This window comes from Vulpes lagopus, chromosome 23 (assembly GCF_018345385.1).
Source record: "Vulpes lagopus strain Blue_001 chromosome 23, ASM1834538v1, whole genome shotgun sequence".
NCBI lineage: Eukaryota > Metazoa > Chordata > Mammalia > Carnivora > Canidae > Vulpes > Vulpes lagopus.
The window spans coordinates 21,224,419-21,246,866 of record NC_054846.1 but is presented as its reverse complement, the minus strand read 5'-3'; the positions used below and the strand labels follow the sequence as shown (position 1 = coordinate 21,246,866).

At 36.1% G+C, this 22,448-nt stretch overlaps 1 protein-coding gene across 1 annotated transcript in view; it reads right to left on the bottom strand.

Annotated features, from left to right (window-relative positions):
• Positions 1-1,794: 1,794 nt before the first annotated feature.
• The window catches only part of LOC121481512 (glycophorin-A), a 31,166-nt gene continuing 10,512 nt past the window's right edge, over positions 1,795-22,448 (bottom strand). The window contains exons 3-7 of the mRNA XM_041738921.1: positions 12,052-12,147; positions 9,567-9,605; positions 7,815-7,900; positions 6,321-6,395; positions 1,795-3,035 (exon numbers count right to left, since the gene is read on the bottom strand). Coding sequence (XP_041594855.1) covers positions 6,336-6,395; positions 7,815-7,900; positions 9,567-9,605; positions 12,052-12,147 — 281 coding nt within the window. The 3' untranslated portion in view covers positions 1,795-3,035; positions 6,321-6,335. The remainder of the gene's footprint in view (positions 3,036-6,320; positions 6,396-7,814; positions 7,901-9,566; positions 9,606-12,051; positions 12,148-22,448) is intronic.

Genomic DNA, 22,448 nt, shown 5'->3' with positions numbered 1-22,448 from the left:
GGATGTTTTTAAAATGATGAAAATTAGTAGATTACTTCCTTTTATCACTGAGATCCAATTTTTCTAAATCTATTGTCTTCAAAACAAACTTAATTTTTCCATTTAATCTCAAGGAATATTTTATTTTATTTTATTTTCAAGAATATTTTAAAGTTACTAATGACAAACTGACATCTTAAAAGGCAGCTGATGTCATTTCATACATCTAATCAGGGAAAACACATTGTAATATTCCAGCAATGAAAGATAAGAAATACTAGCTTTCCTGTTTTGCACAACAAAAAAGCAAGATGGCAAAAAGAAATACAGGAACAGCCTTTAAAGGCTAAATATTTCACAGGGCAGTTAAAGTGGATTGGCCACAGAATTCTATGCTGCTTTGCTGGTAATAAGGAAGAGTTTGTCACAGATAATGTTAATCAGAGCTGTCCTATATAAAGCACCTGCCTGGTTTGGGGCACTCCCTATACACCTCATCTCACATGAATGTCAAGCCCTCTTTGGGATGTAGTTAGTCTTATCCTCATATTACAGATAAGGAAACTGAAGTTATATGGATAAACAAATAAGGGTTTGATCTGAATCCAAAATTGATTCTCTTTCTATACCAGTCCAGACTAAGCCTTTATACCATTATGAATAGTGTCATTTTAAATATTAAGAAAGGCATCATGAGATAAGAGCATGTTTTGTGAAGCCTCATAGGAGTTGCAAAAAATGAATTAAAATCCCTACTCCTGAGTACTCATAGTTAAGTAGGGGAGAGAATTCAGATCATAGTAAATGCAGGACGATATGCATGAGGGCTGTGAGGATTCATACTACATGTTTCAATCTCGAAACTGGAAGTGGGTTATTGGTTAGTTGCCAGTGTACATATTATAGCTGAACACAGCTGAGGGCATAATATACTCATTAGATAGGTACCAGTTGACACAGTAACAGGCCTGTGCATGATACTGGGTAGAATTTTGTATTGATTTTTGTTTCAATGACATTTTGCTCTTGGGAGTTTTTATGAGAAATTTGCTACATTTGATAAGACAAATACTTAAATTAAGACAGAAGCCTCTTGATCTATTACTGTATATTAATATACTAAAATATCCCTTCCTCCATGTCATTCCTTGGCTCCCTATGGTCCTCACTCATGCATTTCTCACCTTTCTCCATTCCTTCCCCGTCATGTAGACCCTCTGCTTACACCGACAAGCAAACACCCTGGCTTCAGGATAAAATTTTCTTTTTTTTTTTTTTTTCAGGATAAAATTTTCTAATCACCCTGACTCCAGTCTCAATTTTAAGAAATTCAACATGAACCATTCACGTTGGCCTCCAAGGTAAGATTTCCTTACTATAATCTATAATCTTAGACTGATTTAATTATAAAAATATAAAGAGAGTAAAGGTGATTTCTTTCTACAAGCATTAAGTTCAAATGTGAAAAGTCCATAGATGGAAGTATAGAGAAATTAACTGGAAAAGTTCCAAGAGGTTAAAGCAATTCATACTTTAATTATTCTCTGAATTCTCTTACTCTTGTTGAGATGGGACAGCCACTCTGGTCTATTGTCTTTGACTTGCAAATTTCTTTAGAGACAAGCCTAATTCCCTGTTCTCTCTTGGTTCAACATTTTATTTTTATGAAAAAAGTACATTTAAAGTTGCCTTGGTGCTTCAGTAATTCACTTGATTAACCCAATAATACAGTTAAACTACTTTAATAATATATATTCTTATTTTCAGTTAAAGAGTCAATTCAACACAAGAACACTCTCAGAACAAACAAGAAGGTTAAGATTTAGATTTTGTACTTTATTTAAAAAAATTTAAGCTGCTAGGCCCAAATATGTACATAATATTATTTACTTGATTATCACACAATGAAAAGCCACAAGGATTTTTAGTAATTCGGAAATACAGCATTGCAGGAGGGTACTCCTTTGTTTTTATATGACTTTTTAAGTTTTACTATAAATGAGTGATAGTTCTGTGATAACAAAGCCTTAGTTTCATGCCTAGAAATTTCTTTTGGACTATTTAGCCTGCTTTTCAAAGCTTTATTAAAAAGAAAATAGGACTGGATGTATTAAATAATTCAATTGAGAGCACAGAACAACCTATTAAAATATTCAACTGCTTGTCAAGTTTGCACATCGTATTGCATTTATAAAGTTATTAAGTTTGCACTTACAGAGTTATTAACTTTTCAAGGAAAAGTCATTAATTCTTTTCTTTGCCAGGATGCCATGATCTCTTACATAAATAACTCTTCCAGTGGAACACAACCCATCAGTCAGTCCCCTGAAAGAGTTAACACCGGACTGTCACCCAAATTCTTTTAAATAGATCATTTACACATGTGTAACATGTCACTTCTTAAAATGGGAAAATTTTTTTGTGTTGATTTGTGGCTTGAGGATGAAAGTGAGTGTCATTTTATATATCTATACCTATAATGTATGTGTTTACACATGTGTGCAGGGAATCTCCAAGCACAAGGTTTATTAATGTGACTAAAATATCATCATCATCAGTGTAATACCCTACCTTGCAATGGAAGGAAATATCAGGATTGCAAGTCCCCTAAATATATTTAAAACAATGACAAGTCTCCGAACTTTGGAATGAGAACTTAGATTTCATCTAGATTTTACAAGCCTTTCCTTTGACAGCACAATCATTGAAATACAATAACAGAAAAAGTCAGTTGTAAAGAACTGCGAACAAAGCCAAATGAAGTTTGGGGATCAGAATTCCAAATCAATTAATTATAAAAATAATGCTAACACACAAAAGCAAGCATGAAAGGAAATAATTATTCTTCATTTTGGGATGAACAGAGGCATTTTCCATTATCAAGTCACTGGACTCCTCATGATGAAATTTTCATCCTCAAGTTATACCACTTAGGAGAGGAATACAATATATTAGAGTACGTAATTCACACGTTCATTTTTCATTTGGCTGAAGTCTTGTGTCTTTGACTTCTTCCAAAATTTGGCTTGATGAGCAGATTCTCGTGAATTACTTTTCTGCAGAAGGATTATAGAGGGGAAAAGAAGCAGTGGTATGAGACATATTTAAGCACAATAGGAAATTAATATGTAAAATACACTTTCGAATTCTACATTCTCACGGAGGTGTCCTTGAATATAATTACTAGGAAATGAAAGGAATTTTCTTTCAGTTTAGCACTATTAGAGAATAATATGTGAAGAAAAAGAGAATTTCTTAGAAAATCTATTCTAAAAGCCTTTGGTAAGTCACAAACATAGTAATCCTGTTCCTAATTTCTAAAGAGATGAGAAACTAACACAGAACTTGTATAGGGGCTGAATATAGTGGGAAGGCAGCAACTGATAAGTGAGTTGAATTACATATGTGTCTTTGAACCAAGGCAACCTCCCTAGTCTACAATCTTTCTTGGGAATAACTTTGTTCTTTGGACATAAGCAATAAGAAGTCTGTACAGCACCACACTGCTAAATTCCTCTCTAGCAGTGGGAAAAGGGTGCTGGGTTGGTTTCTTTCATCAAATCTGACCCTCAACCTTTCTTGGCTAGAAAGTTGGATTTATATTACTCCTGCAGAGTGAGTTAAAAGGAGGAGAAGAGTCTTTGCTCTTGTGAAAATGGAGCGTTTTCCACAGTTTCTTCTATTTGGGTATCACGGGATCTTTGTATCCCAAACATTCTCCTGTGAGAAATGAGCTATAGAATCACCTCTGGGGCAGCCCTGGTGGCTCAGTGGTTTAGTGCTGCCTTCAGCCCTGGGTGTGATCCTGTAGACCCAGGATCGAGTCCCACGTCAGGCTCCCTGCATGGAGCCTGCTTCTCCCTCCGCCTGTGTCTCTTCCTCTATTTCTCTCTCTGTGTCTCTCATGAATAAATAAATAAATATTAAAAAAAAAAAAGAATCACCTATGGCCACCACCATGGGCAGCTCACTCAGATCCATTTAGTCTCACTTCCTATCAGGCATAAACTATGTGCAAGTTCACGGTAATTAAAGTAATTACTACTTTACACCCTAACATTTCTAGTTCTCGTTGAGATGGCATGGTTCCTCTGTCTCTTGTTGTCTTGGACTTGTACATTTCTTCATAGAAGTATGCTATGAAAATAGAACTAGAGTATTTTTAAATAATTTTATATATTTCCCTATATTTCCTATAAGATAGATCAGATTTTATAACCCATGTAACTAACTTACTAAGACACATTTAATAACTTCACTTGTGCAAATATGGGGAAATAAAAGAAGTCTGAAATTTGGTTCATTTGACTTTCTCCTGTCTTTCCATATATTTGAGGCATGAACTCAGAACCAAAGCATTAATCTTGCTAATATATAGAAATGCACATAATTCCCTGGGTACAGTATATTTGGTCGTCTCCTATGCTTTCTGTCATGTTGTCCATCTGCCCGGAACTACCTTGTCTTGCCCTGTGTAATGTTCATGGGTTTGGGTGGCAATCGCTCCATTTTAGAAACAGCATAAAAACATTCTTTTTAAAAATAATGCATAATATAGGTTAAAAATACAGACATTAGTTCCACCTGCAAGTCCTATGACAAGATAGCCTTCCTTAGTAAGTGAAATGAATCTGGCACATGACTCAAAATTTTGTTAAGTATCAACAAATTGTTTTTTTTTAATCCATTTTTCTGAGAACCTTGCATATGCAATTTACTCTATAAAGCATGACTTTCCTGGGACTAAGTACTTAGGTAACAATCATGGTTAAGCTTTAAGAACAATCCACAAGATAACTTAATGATGCAAGTCCTGCCTATAGGTTATGTAGCTAGAATGAATTTTAAAACTTTCCTTCCTCATTCCAAAGTCTAGGAAACCTAGCAAGTCTTTTGAAGATAAGTGCTTAGTCCTAGGTTAAAACTAGAATCCAAAAATTTACAGGTCTTCGGTTCTATCATGACTTTTTAAAAGTATTTATTTATTTATTTATTTATTTATTTATTTATTTATTTATGAGACAGGGAGAGGGGCAAAGGGAAGGGGAAAGAGAAAATCTCAAACAGACTCCCTGATGAGTGCAGAGCCTGCCTCAGGCTCAATCCCACAGCCCTGAGATCATGATCTGAGCCAAAAACCAAGAGTCAGAGGCTAAACCGACTGAGGTACCCAGGTGCCCCTTCATGATTTTTTATGATTATGGAAAAAGCCTAGTTGATTTTGTAGAAGGAGGAGTCAGGTCATTTTTGCTTGAGCCTTAAAGCCCATTTCACAGAGATTTGTTCTTGGTGGACATCTCCCAAAATAGACATCACTTGGGCTTATGCTTCAGGTGACATCTAATAGGAACTATATGCTTAATTATCGAGGTTGTACAAGAACCATAATGAATGAAATCAATAAAATTGGCTTGGTATTTAAACCAATAGCTGAGGGAGCCACCACTACTCAGCTCTTACGAATTACTCTCATGCTGGTACAGAGGCTCCAGGGTTGTTAGGGTTTACATTTTTTTTTTTTTCTGTGAGGTAGTACTAATATTTGTGGTTTTTTTTTTTATTTGTGTGTTTTTTAACGTAAAAATCTCCTATTTTTCTAAGTTGGCAATGAATGCTCTTTTAAAAAACCACTGTGGAAGTTAAAACTATTCTGTGTGAACAAAATTGACCTGCAGTTTTCCACATGTTGTGTATCTATCTAGCACCTGCAGGTAGAAATGAAAACAGAGGGCCAGGTGACTAGCCAGTCGTGCAGAGAAGGTCATTTGGGCATGGAGCCTGCATTATTTATTAGAGCTAACAGGCGTGAGCACTTACTATGGCCAAGAACTATTGCAACTGTTTTACTTGCTGTAGCTCATTTCATCCTCATGAAATTCCATGAGGTCGACATTATCATTATGTTCATATTAAATTATCACCACATTAACTATCATTATCTCCATATTAGTAGCTTGTGCATGGTTACACAGCTAGTAAGTGTTGAAATATGGATGCAAATTCAGGTCTAGCTGCAGATAAGGGGCTATTAAACTATGCCTACTGTAAGGTCTCTTATAAAAACTTTGCAGTTTAGAAAATAGGAAGTATACAAAAGAATTTAACTTTGCTTTTAGTTACAATATTTGCTTTACTTTTTTTTTTTAAGATACTTTGTGCCTAAGGGATAATTTCACTATGCCGAAGACAAATGTTCACATAAAAATTCTTTACAGAGGTAGCGTTAATGAAATAGAATATAAAAGAATCCTAATCAGGCATACCCCTCCCAACTCGGAAAGTAGTAACTAATTTATTTCCCTCCCCAAAAGACAAAAGGCATAAAGAATATTAGCACCAACCTGGATTTCTTGTTTCTACAGAACCTCAGGGTCTGCATCTTCTGGAGATGCAACTTGGGCAGGAAGTGAACTTTTCTATGAATAAAATCCAGAAAAATATTAATGCCACAATTTTCAAAACTTAAAACCTTATAAAAAATGCCTCAAGTTCAAAAAACTTTTTTTTGGCTAACGTTTGTTTTCTTTTGATGAAAATATGCTTTGTAAAGGTTACTTTTGGAAAAGTGCACAATTTCATAGATATTTACAAACTTTGATTTACACTTGTATTTGTATTTTGAAATAGTATTTGATATTTTCATAGGTAAATTGTTACCCCCGAACACTGACTTTCATATTTCCCTGCTGTAATGAAAAGCTAAAATGGAAAGTTTTTTTAAAAAGAGGCAAGATGTCTTAGCATATTGATCATGATCCAATTTTTCTATATATTTATAGAAGATTTTCTCTGAATTTTGCCAACTAAGTATTATGCTGACTTTTTTTATTTTAGAGCATCAGTCAAGAGAGAAGACAACTCGTTTTGCCATATATGCCTAATCACAAGGAGATTATTTTCCCCTAGTATTTATACCACAGACAAGAGGAGTCATCTTACATTCACGTTTGTACAACGTCCCTCGTGTCACAACACTCTCAATCACTTTTATTAAGAAGTATTCTTTAGAGAAGATACATTTACATAGAGTGATGATAATCAATCATAAGTTTGGATCATTACAGAAGTCACCCAATGGAAGTTGTTGTTATACACTTGTCATTGCAACGTTGTTACCCTTCTACATAAGCCTTTTTTAAAAGACTACATATATAGAGGTTAGGGTGTGGAGATCACAAAGAGAGATCAAGAACAGAGAATAAACGAGAACTCAACCATAGCATTCTTTGGTGACCAGGTACTTAATGATCTAGGATTATAGTTCTAATTATAGCATCAGAAATATACACACAAGTGTTGTGTCTTAAACATCTTAGATAGAAAGTTATAGTAAACGTTACATGTTTTGGAATGTTGTATCATATGGATTTAAAGTTAGCTTTAGTGATGAAAAAAACCACTCATGCTGGAAAACACATGGGTGGGGTTTGAAAAATTTGTACCAGGAAATATGAGAATGAAAAAAAGCAAAAGTTTTAAACATATGTAAATACATCATGTTAGTTTAAATATTTTGCACACACAAGTTAAAATACATACTATAATTAGAAATTTGATTGTTTCATCTATATCCACCAAATTACATTAAATCAAATGAGACAAAAACTTTGAAAATTTTTTCGTTGCAAAGTGGGGGAGACCTTTATATTTTGAGTTCCTTCATAGGGCAAATGCAAAAAACTACTTCCACCTGAATAACCCAGTGACTTTTATGTGTCCAGTTGAAAAAGATGGGAGTTTTATGCAGTTTTGCTTCTCTTTGAGTTTAATTGAACTCAGAGGAATAGAGTTGTTCACACAAGCACTTACAGCAAAATTAAAAACTGAATTCTCACCTTTGTCAGTTGGCCAATACAGAAGGCAATTGAGAGGATAGTTATAATGATACCAAGCATTACTGCATAAATAATCCCTATTATCACTAAGGGAGAAAAAGAGAACAGAAAATTACCAAAGTGTGAAATAAACTACCACATATCAACTGAAAAATAAAACAATTAAAATCAGGGTAATATCACTTTGTCTTTTTATAGGATATACATTAGTATACTTTTATGTATATTATATATTTAAAAAAAATAGATTTTTCACAGTAACCACATGGGAGACTGGAACTTGGAGCACTAACGTCTTGTCCAAGGTCATACATCTAATGACAACCAAGACTCCAGAGTTCCAGAGTTCACTCCCATTGTTCTTTATAGGACCTCACAGGCATAATTATGGATAAGAGCCATGTGGACATTCTACCTCGATTTGGAAAAAAACCACACACTCTTTCATAGTTTCAAAACTATGAGAGAAAATAATGTCTTGATGTACAAAAGGATATTGGACAGATCATTGAATCTTGTTGGAAAGTTTTGGAGGAAATAAACTAAATATAATACACACTAATATTTTATAACTTGTGTATACTAATTAGTGTAGTTCTAATGTAATATACAATATAGACTATACTGGAGGTATACTAAAATATTTCTCAAGTTTTACATGTTGAAAATGAAACAAAATTTAAGTTAGAAGTAGTCTTGCCTATTTGTGCATTTTTGTAGTGCTTTCAAATGAGGTCAATAGAACTGAAGGCAAGACATACAAGTAAAATGGCACATTTATTTGGCTAATTTATGTTTAAAATACTTATTATTGATTTTTAAAAAGTAAAAGTAGCTTTTCCTGCCACTAATATTGCCCAACCTTCCTGTCCATGTAGCTGTAACTCATGAGCTAGTGATTCGGTTCTACAACCCATTTTTCTTGTGTGAAGTATGGACATAAGCCAACTGTGAAGGGAGACTTAGAAAGGCCAAATAGTAAATGAGCTCATAAATCAACTAAAGCCTGATCCACAGCAGCACCAAAGAAGGGGGGTGACAGTCCTCCAGGCACAGAGGGCTGGGAGAATAACCCCAAACTGGTAGCATAAGGCCCAAAATGAATCAGAATTGAGATATAAATGGTTCATATTTATTCTTGACATGTGCCAATTAATCAGATGATTTTAAGCTTCTTGCTTTCTTTACAAGTAGGAAAGAAGGAAGTTCAATTGTTTTATAAGTTCCGACGAAACTTTTCTCAAGTAACCGTGTTGGTTATAAAGCTAAAAAAACCTAAATTAAAAGAAAAAGTATTATCGCATTATGTACTGCTAGTTCCAAAATATTTAGGAAAATAAGAAATGCATATTTCAATTGTAAAAGGAGCGTATTTTGCTTGCCTTTACAATCTTATATCATGAAAGTTAATAATATACCCTATTCTGTTTTAAAAATTGTTGCTTTTTGGGGCACCTGAGTGGCTCATTCAGTTAGATATCTGACTCTTAATTCCGATTCAGGCCAAGATCTAGGGGGTGTGAGATTGGGCCCCACATTGGGCTCCATACTTAGCACAAAGTCATCTTGGCATTCTTTTGCTCTTCCTTTCCCTCCCCTCTGTTGCTCTCCTCTCTCTCTTTGAAATAAATAAATAAAACCTTTTAAAAATAAAAAAGATAAAAATTGATGCTTATTTTCTTAGACATTGGGAACTAGCAATGTATAATTTAAGATGAAATTATTGTTATTCTATGTCAAATATTAACTTACCTGGTTCAGAGAAAATGTGGACAAGTTGTTGTCTTGATTCTAAAAAGACAAAATTTCAAAATAAAGTCAGAATACATATCGTATGTCTTTAAACTTCCATATTGGAATTAGATTGTTTGGTGGGTCTCTTTTTAACTGTGTTTGGGGAGCTACTGTTCAATTTAAGTAGTTAGCTAGTAAAACTTATGAAGTACTGTGTCAATCTTAACACTAGTAATTCCACTATCTACTTTGAACTACTCAACAAATATTCATGGGCAGAAATTAGCAAACCATCTCCTTAAATGAAGGAAAGGGTATGAGAAAGTACTGGAAGAACCACTTATTGACTTCTACAAGAAGCAGTGCATTTAAAAATAGGTGTAAAAATGGAGAGAAGAAAGGAGACACAATAAGCCATCACCCCACATGAATTTCAGTCCAAAGCCAACAGAGTCACGTTGGTATCAATTTTCCAGACTTATGCCAGAGCCACCATCTGAAGACAAATCCTTACTGTGTCTCTTCTGAGCTTTTGTCTGGATTCCCTATCTGCAGAAGTTTCTAGTGTTGTTGCCTTAATGTACCTTAATGCACCACTAGCATTAACCTGATTACATTTCTTTCTCTGCAGTCACCAATACCCCTTTATGTCATGAAGTAGTAAGACTACTACAGCCTTACAGTCTTCTTGAATATAACATATTATACCACATGGTATCATGTAGTCAAGGACTTGGTTATATTTGGTCATTCTTTAGAGGTTATGTTTAAAGTTTAATTGGGGCTTATCTTCTCTTTCTTCATGGCAGTTGATGGTTGTGGTTAGTGTATGAGCTCTGGAGCAAGATAGGTGGGTTTTCATTCACAAGAATCTCTCTTACTAGTTATGGGCCTTGGACACATTACTTAATTTCTCTGTGCTTTAGTAATTTCTTAGGCAGACAAAGATTATAGTACCTATCTCTTTGGGTTCCTGTGAGGATAAAATTAGGTAATGCATGAAAACACTTGCAATGCCCCACCATGCTAACCATTATTTCTAAAATTCAGGGCATATAGCATTGTGTGTCTGTATTTGTCTTTTAAATGTTTTCTGGTTGGACACCATCATATTGGCTTCACATTGAAGTCACTTTGAAAATTAGATTGTTTCATTGAATGCAGAAGCCTAATAATTAGTTCCAAGCACTTAACCTAATTTTCCTCCCCTGGTCTCTGTTCTTAAAATCTGCTGCTTCCATTTATCCCAGAGCATTTTCTCCATGTTTCTATTAACTAATGATCCTGCAGTCACTCTAGGTATTTTCTGAGTTTTTAAAAAAAAAAAAAATCTGGAGTATCCTGCCTAACCCCCCCTACAAGAGACACTCCCTTCCTACTTTCAACCAGCTCTTGTGAAGTCATTGTTTCTTGAGAAAAATAGACACTGAATGTAGCCTGACTGCACTTCTCTTAATACCCAGCGTGGCTTAGAGTTCTCATTTAGCAGGCAGTTATGATATGTCAGGCTTGGGGTGGAGCAATTTTACATACAGCTTCTTATTTGACCTCTAGAGAAATACTATAAGATGAATATTATGGGCCCATTTTAAAATGAAGAAGATAGAAAGCCCTTGAAGAAACTACCTCAGCGTTAGCAGGTGGGACAGCTGAGCCCTGCGTGGTTTGACCCAGGGCCCTCATCACCACTGTACAATAAGATCCCTTCTATCTGGCCCACCATTTCATGGTCACTTTCAGTAATTATACACTCTGCTAGATGGTTTTAGTTGCTTTATCCCACAGTATTATTTCTGTGAGATATTCCAGAAGTGAGAATTCCCTTGGAGTAAGGATTGCATCCACTTAGTGGTGTTTCTCAGTGTTGGTCAGAGTTTCACCAGTGACAGGTTCAATTAAATAGAGTTGCATCATAACAGTGCACTCAGAAGCAACTATTTTAAAACATGAATAAACCCTGTTTTTTTTTTGTTTCTTTTTTCTTTGTTTCTTAAGTTCCATATATGAGTGAAATCATATGGTATTTGTTTTTCTCTGACTTATCTCACTTAGCATTATACTCTCTAGATCCATCCACATTGTTGCAAAAGGCAAGATTTCACTCTTTTTTATGGCTGAGTAACATTCCATTGTGTATATGTACCATATTCTCCTTAATCCATTCATCTATGGATGGACACTTGGGCTGTTTCCATATCTTGGCTACTGTAAATAATGCTCTAGTGAACATAGGGATGCATATATATTTTCAAATTAGTGTTTTCATTTTCTTTGGGAAATATTCAGTAGTGGAATTACTGGGTCATGTGGTATTTCTATTTTTAATTTTTTGAGGAAACTCCATACTGTTTTTCACAGTGGCTGCACCAGCTTGTGTTTCCACCAGTAGCGAGATAGGTGAAGGGGATTACAAGTACATTTCTTGTGATCATTATATTGTACATCCAAAACTATTATACTGTATGTTATTTATACTTGAATAAAAAAAAATTGGTGAGCTAACTTTGTCCCCCATCTGGGAGATGTTGGTGCATAGTGCCTGAAGGGTCTTGTCTTGTACTAGGAGTGTTGAATGATGGGTCTTCTGTGGAAATGAAACCTGTATAAAACAGAAGTTGAAAAAAAAAAAAAAACAGCAATGAGGTGAATGAGTGGATTCTAGAGCATATCATAATGCAAATTTATCCCATGTCCCTTCCAGTAGCAGATCCAGAATTTCTACATAGCAAGGGCTCACAGAAAAGTATATCTTAATTCCCTCATGTGTAAAATAATGAAATCTGCCTCAAAATGTCATTGTAAGGACTGAACTAGTTTTGTGCAGGTGTGTACATATACATACACACGCTATTAGAGTACTTGGCATCTAATGAGCATTACATGCATGTTGGTTATTATTATCATTCTTATAAAAGAAGGAGAGGCTGGAAGCTGCTTTTGCATGGCATTTTCCATAACTTTGGATAATTGTCAATGTTAAAGAAAGGAAGAGACCCACGACAATTATGTAGGACGTAGGTTCTGCCCCATGTCTCCCTGTCTCCACCTCCTTGGTACCATTCTATTTCACTGGTAAAGATTAAAACAGAGACATGAACTAAATTCAATTTTCTTCTCACTTGATAGAGGATGAGTCAATTCTAAAGTTCCCCACCCATACTTCTTTTTTCTTTTTCAAAAATAACATTTCAGAATTGTAATGGAATGGTGGGAAATGCTAGCTCCATTCTAAGATTACTGGCTGGGGATCCAGACAACCAAGTGATACACTGAGTTCTAGGCCATGGTTATTCTTTAGAATAAACATATAGGCACACAAACATGAATATAAGGTATGTATTCTCATATATCCTTTTAAAATCTCATTACATTGTAAATTGATTTTTATAGTTACACAATTATGCTTGCATTTTTAAATTTTATGAATATAAAATTTATGAATTATTTTATAAAATTTTTATAAGTTAAATAGGATTTTGTTTAATTACAAGAGTAATCTGGGGCAACTAGGTGGCTTAGTCTGTTAAGCATCTGCCTTTGGCTCAGGTCATAATCTCAGGGTCTTGAGATCAAGCCCTGTGTCGGGCTCCTTGCTCTGTGGAGAGTCTTGTTTTCCCCTCTCTCTTTGTCCCTCCCCACTTACCTTGCTCTCTCAAGCTCTCTCTTTCTCTCTATCACAAGTAAATAAATAAAAGATTTTTTTAAAAAAGTAATCTAGATTCAATAAAGAAAAGTTGGGAATAAAATCACCCAGAGATGGACACTTTAAACATATTGATGTATAGCCATCTGAACTTTAAGCTGTTGCATCCAAATACAGGATCATTGTGTTTAAGTATATATAAATATGTAAATAGTGTTTTTTATATATATGCTATAGACATGTGCCCTATGTTGTTGAATATTCTCCTATGACAAGATTTTTAATGGCTGCATAGTATTCCATTATGTAAATGTACCATAGTTTAGTTATCAATCTCTGACTTCAAGCATTTATGTTATTTTTATGCTTTTGAGAGTTGTAAATCATCTTAGATGACCATCAGTGAGCTAAACTCTGAGGATGTATTTCTGCTCATTCCTTTGAGACATTCTAGTGAGGGAAATGGTGTCCAGGTGTCCAGGTATGAGGAAGAGGGGGTGGAAGAGCACCTGCAGACATTCCTCAAAGAGACTGTCACCTTGGCTCTTCAGCTAAATGTTTGATGTTTCCTGGAGAATCCACAAAGAATTGAAAATGTCCTTGACATTTCTAGTCAGCCTTCTCGAGGATCAAGTACCAAGACCTGCCTCTTTCTATCAGCTGCCAACTCATCCTTACATACAAATTGTGCAGGCAGGAATCATTGTCCTCAAACTCTGCAATGTTTTCTCCTCACTTATAAATTCTGTTTTCATCTTGTTCCTCGACTTGGTCCTACTACCTGATTCATCACATGTATTTAAGCAATTGCTACACAAATTAACTAATTAGCATGAAAAATAACATATATCTCTAAGCTCATCTTCAACACTCAGCTGTGAGATTTCAAAGATAATATAAGAAGAACTACTTTAAAACAATAAATTGATAATAGAAATTTTAAGTTTTGGCAAATATTAAAATCAAAAGTAAAGAAAGGAATATTTTTATTAAGAATCAATGAAAGTATGTAAGAAATATCAAAAAAGATAACTAATGAACAAAAATAATCTATATTTCTTAGTTAATGTTACATCTCCTTTCCATCTTTCAGTTCAGTGTAATTATTTACAGGTAGGGCATAAACCTATAATCACTTTAGGATACCAAATGGACTCTTTTGAGACATAAAATTTGTTTCTGGGGCTGCTAGTTCCCAAAGCTAGCTCCTTTTGAATCTCCTCAGCATTAGAACAGTGTTTTATACATAAGAGGTATTCAGTCAAATACTAATAGTTATAAAGTTTTGCTAATTTCTTAAGAGAAACAACTGAATGAGTTTCCAGATTACATCTAAAATGAAAACAATGAATTAAACAAGCCATGTGGCAAAGTGGCATGTACAGAATGAGTACAAGCATATTTGAAAGTCACACATTCATAGAAGACCAACAAAATATTTTCAACATTTCAGTAACATGTACACACACACTTTTAAGACTGGAAAACAACAACAACAACAACAACAACAAAACTTAAACTGAAAAGCAAAGCAAACCACACCAAAGTTTTTAAGTGTTAAAAGAGTTAAAATGTTAAAAATGTAACCAAAGCCACTGAGGAATTTTGACTGTGAACACAAATATGCCCTCCTCCAGGCTTCCTAACTCTTCTGCAGGTCATCAGGGACAGCCTGAATTGGGATTAGCAGGGGTCAGTTAGGGAGGTGCTCAGTCTATGGGTTGATGCCCCTCCTCCTTCTGAACACCTATAAGACCCTGCGTGATCCAGCCCCCCTCCCCACCTCCCCATCTCATTGCTTACCCCTCCACCTTCTCTCTCCAGGCTCCAGCCACACTAGACACCTCTTGTTTCCTTAAATGCACCACACTCTTTCTCATGTCCACACATTTGTTCCTCTTCTCTTTGCCTGAAGCATCCCCTCCCACTCCCATCTTGCCTAACTGTCTGCTTTTCAGGTCTCAGCCCAATACCATTTCCTTTTGGAGGCTCTTTCTTATCTCCCCTACTTGGACCACAAACTCTACCAAGTCCCCAGTGTTTGGCATGGTGTGAGAAAGGCTCAATGAAATATTATGATTGACTGGAATCCAGATATGTCTTCCAAGAGCTCTGGTGGTTACTGGGAACTTTGGGTATTCATTCATTTATTCGTTAGTTCACAAACGTGTTTTTGCATGCCTACTTTGTGCTATGTACAAAGAACACAATAGATAGATGATAGATAGATAGATAGATAGATAGATAGATAGATAGATAATACACAGATAGATAGATAATAAATTTCCCTGCAGGGAAATTCCAACTTAGTAAAGAGACACAACAATTTGATCTAAGTCTCATAAGGTATTTTAGTGTGGTGGTGATGTGGCACACAAAAAAGGCTGTGGTCAGTTCTATGGGGAGGAAGAGGAGGTGGAAAGACCTCATGGAGGTGTTCTTTGAACTCATCTTGTAAGAACTGTAGGATTTAGACTGTGTGGACATTTAGGTGCAGTCAGCAGTGCCAGCAATGCCCTGGTAACTGAGATATCATTGAGGGAACTTCAAGCATCTATGGGGCTGCAGAGTAAGACGTGGAGAGAGCAATGCAGTGAGCAAGGGAAACAGCTGAAGAGGTGGTGGAACGCCATGTTCCCTGGGCCCTGGCAGGGAAGTCAGATTTTATCCTTAAACCAGTGGAGAGACAAGAAAGAGCTGAACCAAATTTTCATTTTGGGGAGATCACTGTCAATGGTGGGTTGGATGATGTGGGGAAAAACAGCATGCCTAGAACTTATCATAAGAGGACCCTATCTTGTGTTCTGTAGTGGCCAAGATAAGCAGTCCCTTCGTAAACCGGCCACTCCTCCTCCCACAGGGTCCTTATCACTACTTGGTGTTGCTTCTGGTGGAGAAGACCTATAGTCTGAGAGCTTCACAGACTAGAAAATTGTATATATATATATATATATATATATATATATATATATATAGCAAAGATCCAGCAATAGGATTTAACATCTCTTAAAATTGGTACTTTAGGGGCACCTGGGTGGCTCAGCTGTTGAGTGTCTGCCATGGCCCAGGGCATGATCCCGGGGTCCAGAGTCCCACATCCAGCTCCCTGCTTCTCCCTCTGCCTGTGTCTCTGCCTCTCTCTCTGTGTCTCTCCTGAATAAATAAATCTTAAAAAAACAAAACAAAACAAAACTGGTACTTAGGGCTTTGAAATTTAAACAAAGGCAGAGAAGGAGAAAAAAGTAGTTTAAATGTAGAAGTAAAGTATATATAACTTTTTTTTGTATAAAAATTGAGAAGATGATTAGGGAGACAGAGCACATTAAATTAAGTTTTGAACTTTATCAAAACCATTTTCATCCTCTACCAAATAGGTGTCCTTCTTCTCCAACAGCTATTTCTCAGAGGAAGCGAGCATTTAATGGAAATTTTGTTCTAAAGAAGTAGAGACTGAAGCTCAAGGCTCCCAACTAGTCAGAACTCAGGAATATCAAATATTGAAGACAACACATTGTTTAGAGAAACAAAGTCCTTGAGGTAATTTTCAAAAATTGCATTTACTTGTTTCAAGTCCCAACTGCCAATGTTGCATTCTACTTGCACTGTTACGAAAACTGATTGGTGGCCAAATTGATTTGAAGCTGAAATTTTCCACTATTGTTCCTAGAAATACTTGCTTTAATTCTCCAGATTTAGTTGCTTTGATGCAATTTCTTATTATAGTCACCTTAAGCCACCAACACTGTAAGTAAATAAATACGGTAAATAAATGCCCTAAGAGCAACTTGATAAAAAAATGTACAAAGAGATACTTCTTTTCTCAACAAATATCTAGACTTCTCTAAAAATGATCTTTGTCATAGTTTTCCTTCCATTTTTGGGAAAAAAATAAAAATATAAGTATTTCGATAGTAGTTAATACCCGTGCTTGCTTAGCAGTGTGAGGAGGGCTTAGACATCTCTTACTAAAATACACAGTTCCCAAAGGAAAAAAAAAAAAAAGTCGGCTTGAAGGAACAATAGCTCTGCTCACTCACATACGTTTTCTATTTTCTAGGAATTCAGTTAAGTTTTAAAGAACTTGCTGGTTATTCTAAGACAAATTCACATAAGACAATCTGAAGAATTTTATCAATCAGTTCAAATTAAATATACTAGCCGCTGGTAGAAAAATGTCACTTATGAGAGACAAAAGAAGTATCGCTTTGTACGTTCTCAGGTGCTTATTAAGCTACTTTCAAAATTCAGGGTAAAAAACCAAAATCCCACAATACCCCTAAAAACCACCAAGGAATGTTTTGATGCTTACATTTAACAGTAAGAGCCCCTTAAGTCTGTGTAGCTCTCCCACATTCCCTGAGCCCCAACCAGCTAAGAGATATCTGTGGACATATGCAGTGATGCAAAGCTGCAAAATTTCTGTGAATACAGGGATTTTAAGTAGGGCTTTTTACAATAGAATCTTTAGTTGGGTTGATGAGGTAAAAGTATCCGAGCAAATCTGTAACCATTAAATAAGAGATGTGAGTTGCCTACACCTCTTAGGGTTATGAGAAATGTCTCTCTCTCTTTTTTCTCCCGTGCTCTGGGCCTCTAGATTTCTATAGCTAAATCAGGTTTCAACAAATCCTATTGCATCCTTTGCAAATCAAAGGTCAACTTAAATACTGTCCTCTTTAATTCAGAATGTGCTTTTATACTTTATATTATAAGGTTTTTTTTTTTTTTTTTTTTTTTTTTTAGGCTCTAGTTATTTATTCATGAGAGACACAGGGAGAGAGGCAGAGACACAGGCAGAGGGAGAAGCAGGTTCCCTGCTGGGAGCCCGATGTGGAACACAATCCCCAGATGTGAGATCACACCCTGAGTGGAAGGCAGATGCTCAATCACTGGGCCACCCAGGCGTACCTATTACAAGGTCTTTTGGAACATATAATCCAAGTTCATTACTTTACAGATAAGAAATTTGATATCATAAAAATTAACTGATAAGCTTAATTTAACACAGCTGGTAAGGAACAGAATGGTGACCTAATTCTACTGATTTCCAATAATATATCCATTTCCAGATCTGTGCCTGGTCAAATCTTGTCAGCAAGATTTCTTGGATGTTTTAGCATATTAGTTGATGAACATTGGGGTGCATTGTGCACACACACAAAAAGACAATTAAATTCCTTGAGATTCTGGGATCCCAGGGGCTAGGAGTTTTAAAATAGTCATATATTCTTCATTTTGATTTTTTCATACTAATTTATTGAACTAATTATATCTCTTAGCTTTCGGTGTTCTCTTGATATAGTCACTATGAGAAATTGTTTTCTGCTCTAGTAACATTCACATAAGGGTCATTTTTTTTAATCTGTTCACTTCTTTTAGGAAGAACATATCCAGGGTCACCTGGGCTCAGTTGGTTAGGCATCTGCCTTCACCTCAGGTCATGATCCCAGGGTCCTGGGATCCAGCCCCTTATCAGGCTGCATGCTTCTCCCTCTCCACCACTTGTGCTCTCTCACACACACTCTCTCTCTCAAATAAATAAAATCGTAAAAAAAAAAATAACAAAGTGCAATTTTGGACAAATACTCTATAGTCTTGCTTAATGCCCAAGCTTCAGGTAGCTGAGCTCCTGTCATGATGTGATAAAGCCAGCTCTTGCAGCTGCTGGTTTGGATTTGGTTCCTTTCTGACTTGCATTTGATAGAAGTCTTATCTTGCAAGAGCAAACTCTAACAAGGCCACACCCTGCATATGAAATGCCCGTAAGTAGTTTCCAAGTCAGAAAACTAAATTCTCTAAGTGCTGTAGTTTTTTATTTTGGCATTGTAATGACCATAAAAATTGATTGATAAATTTATCTCTGGAAGTTCTACACAGCTCATTTGTGGTAAAATAGGACAAAAATTCACATCTCTTGACTTCCAACTCAGTATCTTTTCTGCCAGGCCCTATTGTTTTATACAGAGTGAATGTATACATGGGGGATCTGTATGCTCCAAAAAATGTTTGTAGAAGACTATTGCTGTGAAGCAATATTTTAAAGGAAGTATTTGGTTTTGCTCGTGAACCAAAGCATTAACAAACTCAATCTGGCTCGAGTTATAATAATATAATTAGATGTTCATCCTGTCCGTTGTCATTCATTTTTCTTTTTTGGAAGGGTTTAGTAGGCTAAAATAGCCCTTACGATTTAGAAAAATTGAGCTTTCTAAAGAATAAAGTGGTTGTTGTGATAACATCTGAGCCTAGTGTGTTGGATAGCCCTCAATATTTTGTTTGAACTCTCTGATAGACAGCTCTTAAAGAAGGAAGCAGCCTGGTAACTGGTGCAGTTAGTGGGAGAAGTGTCAATGCAAAGACCCAGTTTCTGTTCATATACAGAGTGGCATCCTCTGGCAGTTCCCACGCAGCTAGGTAATCACATTTCCATCTTCCTTAACCTGATAGAATAAGAGCTCCTCACTGAGTCTGCCTTGAAGCTGCTGTGGCCTAGGATAACAACAGCTTTCCTCAAGGGACCTTGAACATGATAGCCTGGTTCTGGATGGCCCAGCTGCTGGCCATCCTTACTGTCCCAAGTTATTGGTGAGGCAGCAGGGATGGAAAGAAAAATCAGCCTATAATTTCAGCCATTGTGCTTTCTTCGGCCCAGACATAAAGAAAGCAAGAGATATTTATGTCTATTATCTTAGTGAGAAAGGAGATCAGATTTCAGTCTGATATGATTGATGCAGCTGCTGCCACTAACTAGTTGATGATATGATTATGTCACTGAACTCATCTGGGCCTCGGTTTCTTGCTTCTAATATGAGAGTAATGGAACAGATATCCTCTAAGGAACCTCACTAGTCCCTGGATATTTATATGGCCGAGATAATAATATTCATAATAGCGCATTGTGTATTTACCACATTCTGGGTACCCTTTTTTGCTATCTTCAAAGCAATTACCTGAGCACATATTATTATATATTAATCATTATTTGTAGAGGAGAAAAACAAAGATCAGAAACATTGCCTAGCTTGCCTAAGATAGTTGAATAATAATAGCAGAGCTGGGTTTTGAATTCAGATCTATTTGACTGCAGAAACATCTGTGAAGGTCTACCATGATCTATGCAGAATAAAAAGAAATGAGACCACCAAATAAATTGTTCTCAGAGATTAAATTCTCAAAAAATTATGTAACAACTCTGAAGCAAACCTTCATTTATGGCAAATCAGGGCTAACTGAAGAATACAAAAATAATAATTAACCTTGTGCATAACTGAGGTGGGAGGGGCATACCCCTAACATAGAAGTGTAGAGTGTATAGAATAGAATGTAGCCACATTATGGAAAGACAGGTGTTTCTGTTAAGCAACAATTTGCTAGCTGAAATATCATCTTTTTGAGCCAAGCATCTTCCAATCCAATTACCATTGCCTATTTCAAATTCTCAGGACAGAAGAGGATTTCACATACTTCAAGTGTGCCGGCCTTATTTAAGGCATTGGCATTTTGGTAGCTCCTCCACACATTAGGTTTGAGCTTAAAAAGGTTAGACTGGGTTAGAAAAATTCTAATGAAAAGTGAAAATTTTATCTCAAAGCTCTCACACCACTGCCCCTGCTTGAACAATGACAAATGGCAACAATAGAAACTAGATCAGTATTCTCAGTCCTGACTGCATATTAGAATCAATCATCTGTGATACACAGATATGATTCCAGGGGGCTGCCAGCAGTGAAAGCCACTGCTCCAGACTAAAGTCACACGTAGAAACTTTATTTTCCAGAGTTTTAAGATCTCTTATTACATTTTCTTTAAAAAAATTTATTTTAGGTATTTATTTGACAGAGAGAGAGCACATTGCAGGTAGACAGAGAGGTGAAAGAAAAGTAGGCTCCCTGCTCAGCTGATGCTCAGCCCCAATGGGGGGTAGATCCCAGGACTCTGGGGTCACATTCTGAGCCGAAGGCAGATGTTTAACTGACTGACCCCCCCCCAGATACCCCTCTTACATTTTCTAAGGTTCTTGCATCACCCTTATCTAGAGCTTGAGCAAATTCAGAAAAACAACTAGATATTAGCCTGATTTGCTTGAGAAATAAAAACATACACCATTTGCCATATTAAATGATGATATTTCTTGTGGTTTTGTCTTAGAAAAGCCCCTCTCCCCCACATTTGATTTAAAGTTATGCATTTTCCAAGGGTAAGTGTGGAACAGAGAAAGCAGAATGGCTTGGATGGAAACATGGGTAGTAGGCCTGGAGCCTCACACCCTGTGTCCATGGCCAGCTGGGAGCAGTTCCAAGAAACCCCACAAGAACTTATTGTTCTTTAGTCTAAAACTTAGTTTTCAAATTGCAGAATGATATCCCCTGGCAGACTTTCTGTAAAAGGACAAAGAATACAGAATAAATATTTTAGGCTTTGCAGGCATCATGGTTAGTCTCTGTTACAAATCTTTCATGATGTCATTACAGTACAAAAGCAGCCATAGACAATACATAAGCCAAAGCATAAATAACTGAGTATGGATTTGTTCCAATAATTACTCATGGATACTAACATTTTAATTTCATATAATATTCCCTTGACACAAAATATTATTCTTTTGATTTTTTAAAACACCTAAAAAGCAAAAACCATTGTTAACTTGAAGGTTGAAGGTTGTACAAAACCAGATAGTGGGTTGGATTTGACTCACAGGCTGTAGTTTGCTGGTGCTTACATTAATGTATTTAGAATCTCTGGCTATAGAACCCAATCATCACTATTTTTTTAGAGACAGCCTCTTAGATGATTCCAGCATTTAGTCAAGATAGTGAATTCCTACAGTAATCAGCCTTAAAATCAACTCACTGTGTCGTTACTGGCATTAAAATATTAAATTATATGAAACAGAAGACAGTGCATCACACATAATAAGGACAGTTATTATTTTGTGGAATTTTAATTCATATATGTTTATGCATTTGTGTAAAGTGAGTTGCAGTGTACATTCACTATGTCTTAACCACATTTGAATACATCTGTAGATTAATATGCCTTGCTATACTCTACCTGAACACCTGGCCCCCAGAGGGGCTGAGAGAATCAACAGCCCATGACACAACTGAAATCCATTCAAGGCACAAATGAGCTGTTGGCGGGGTAGTTGACTCCGCCCTAGAACAATATTATCCAGATTTTCTAAGGTCCATTAAAGCAGAGTTTCTATGTGTACTGTGCCATTAAAATGATTAGAGAGCTCTGAGAGAGAATTCATT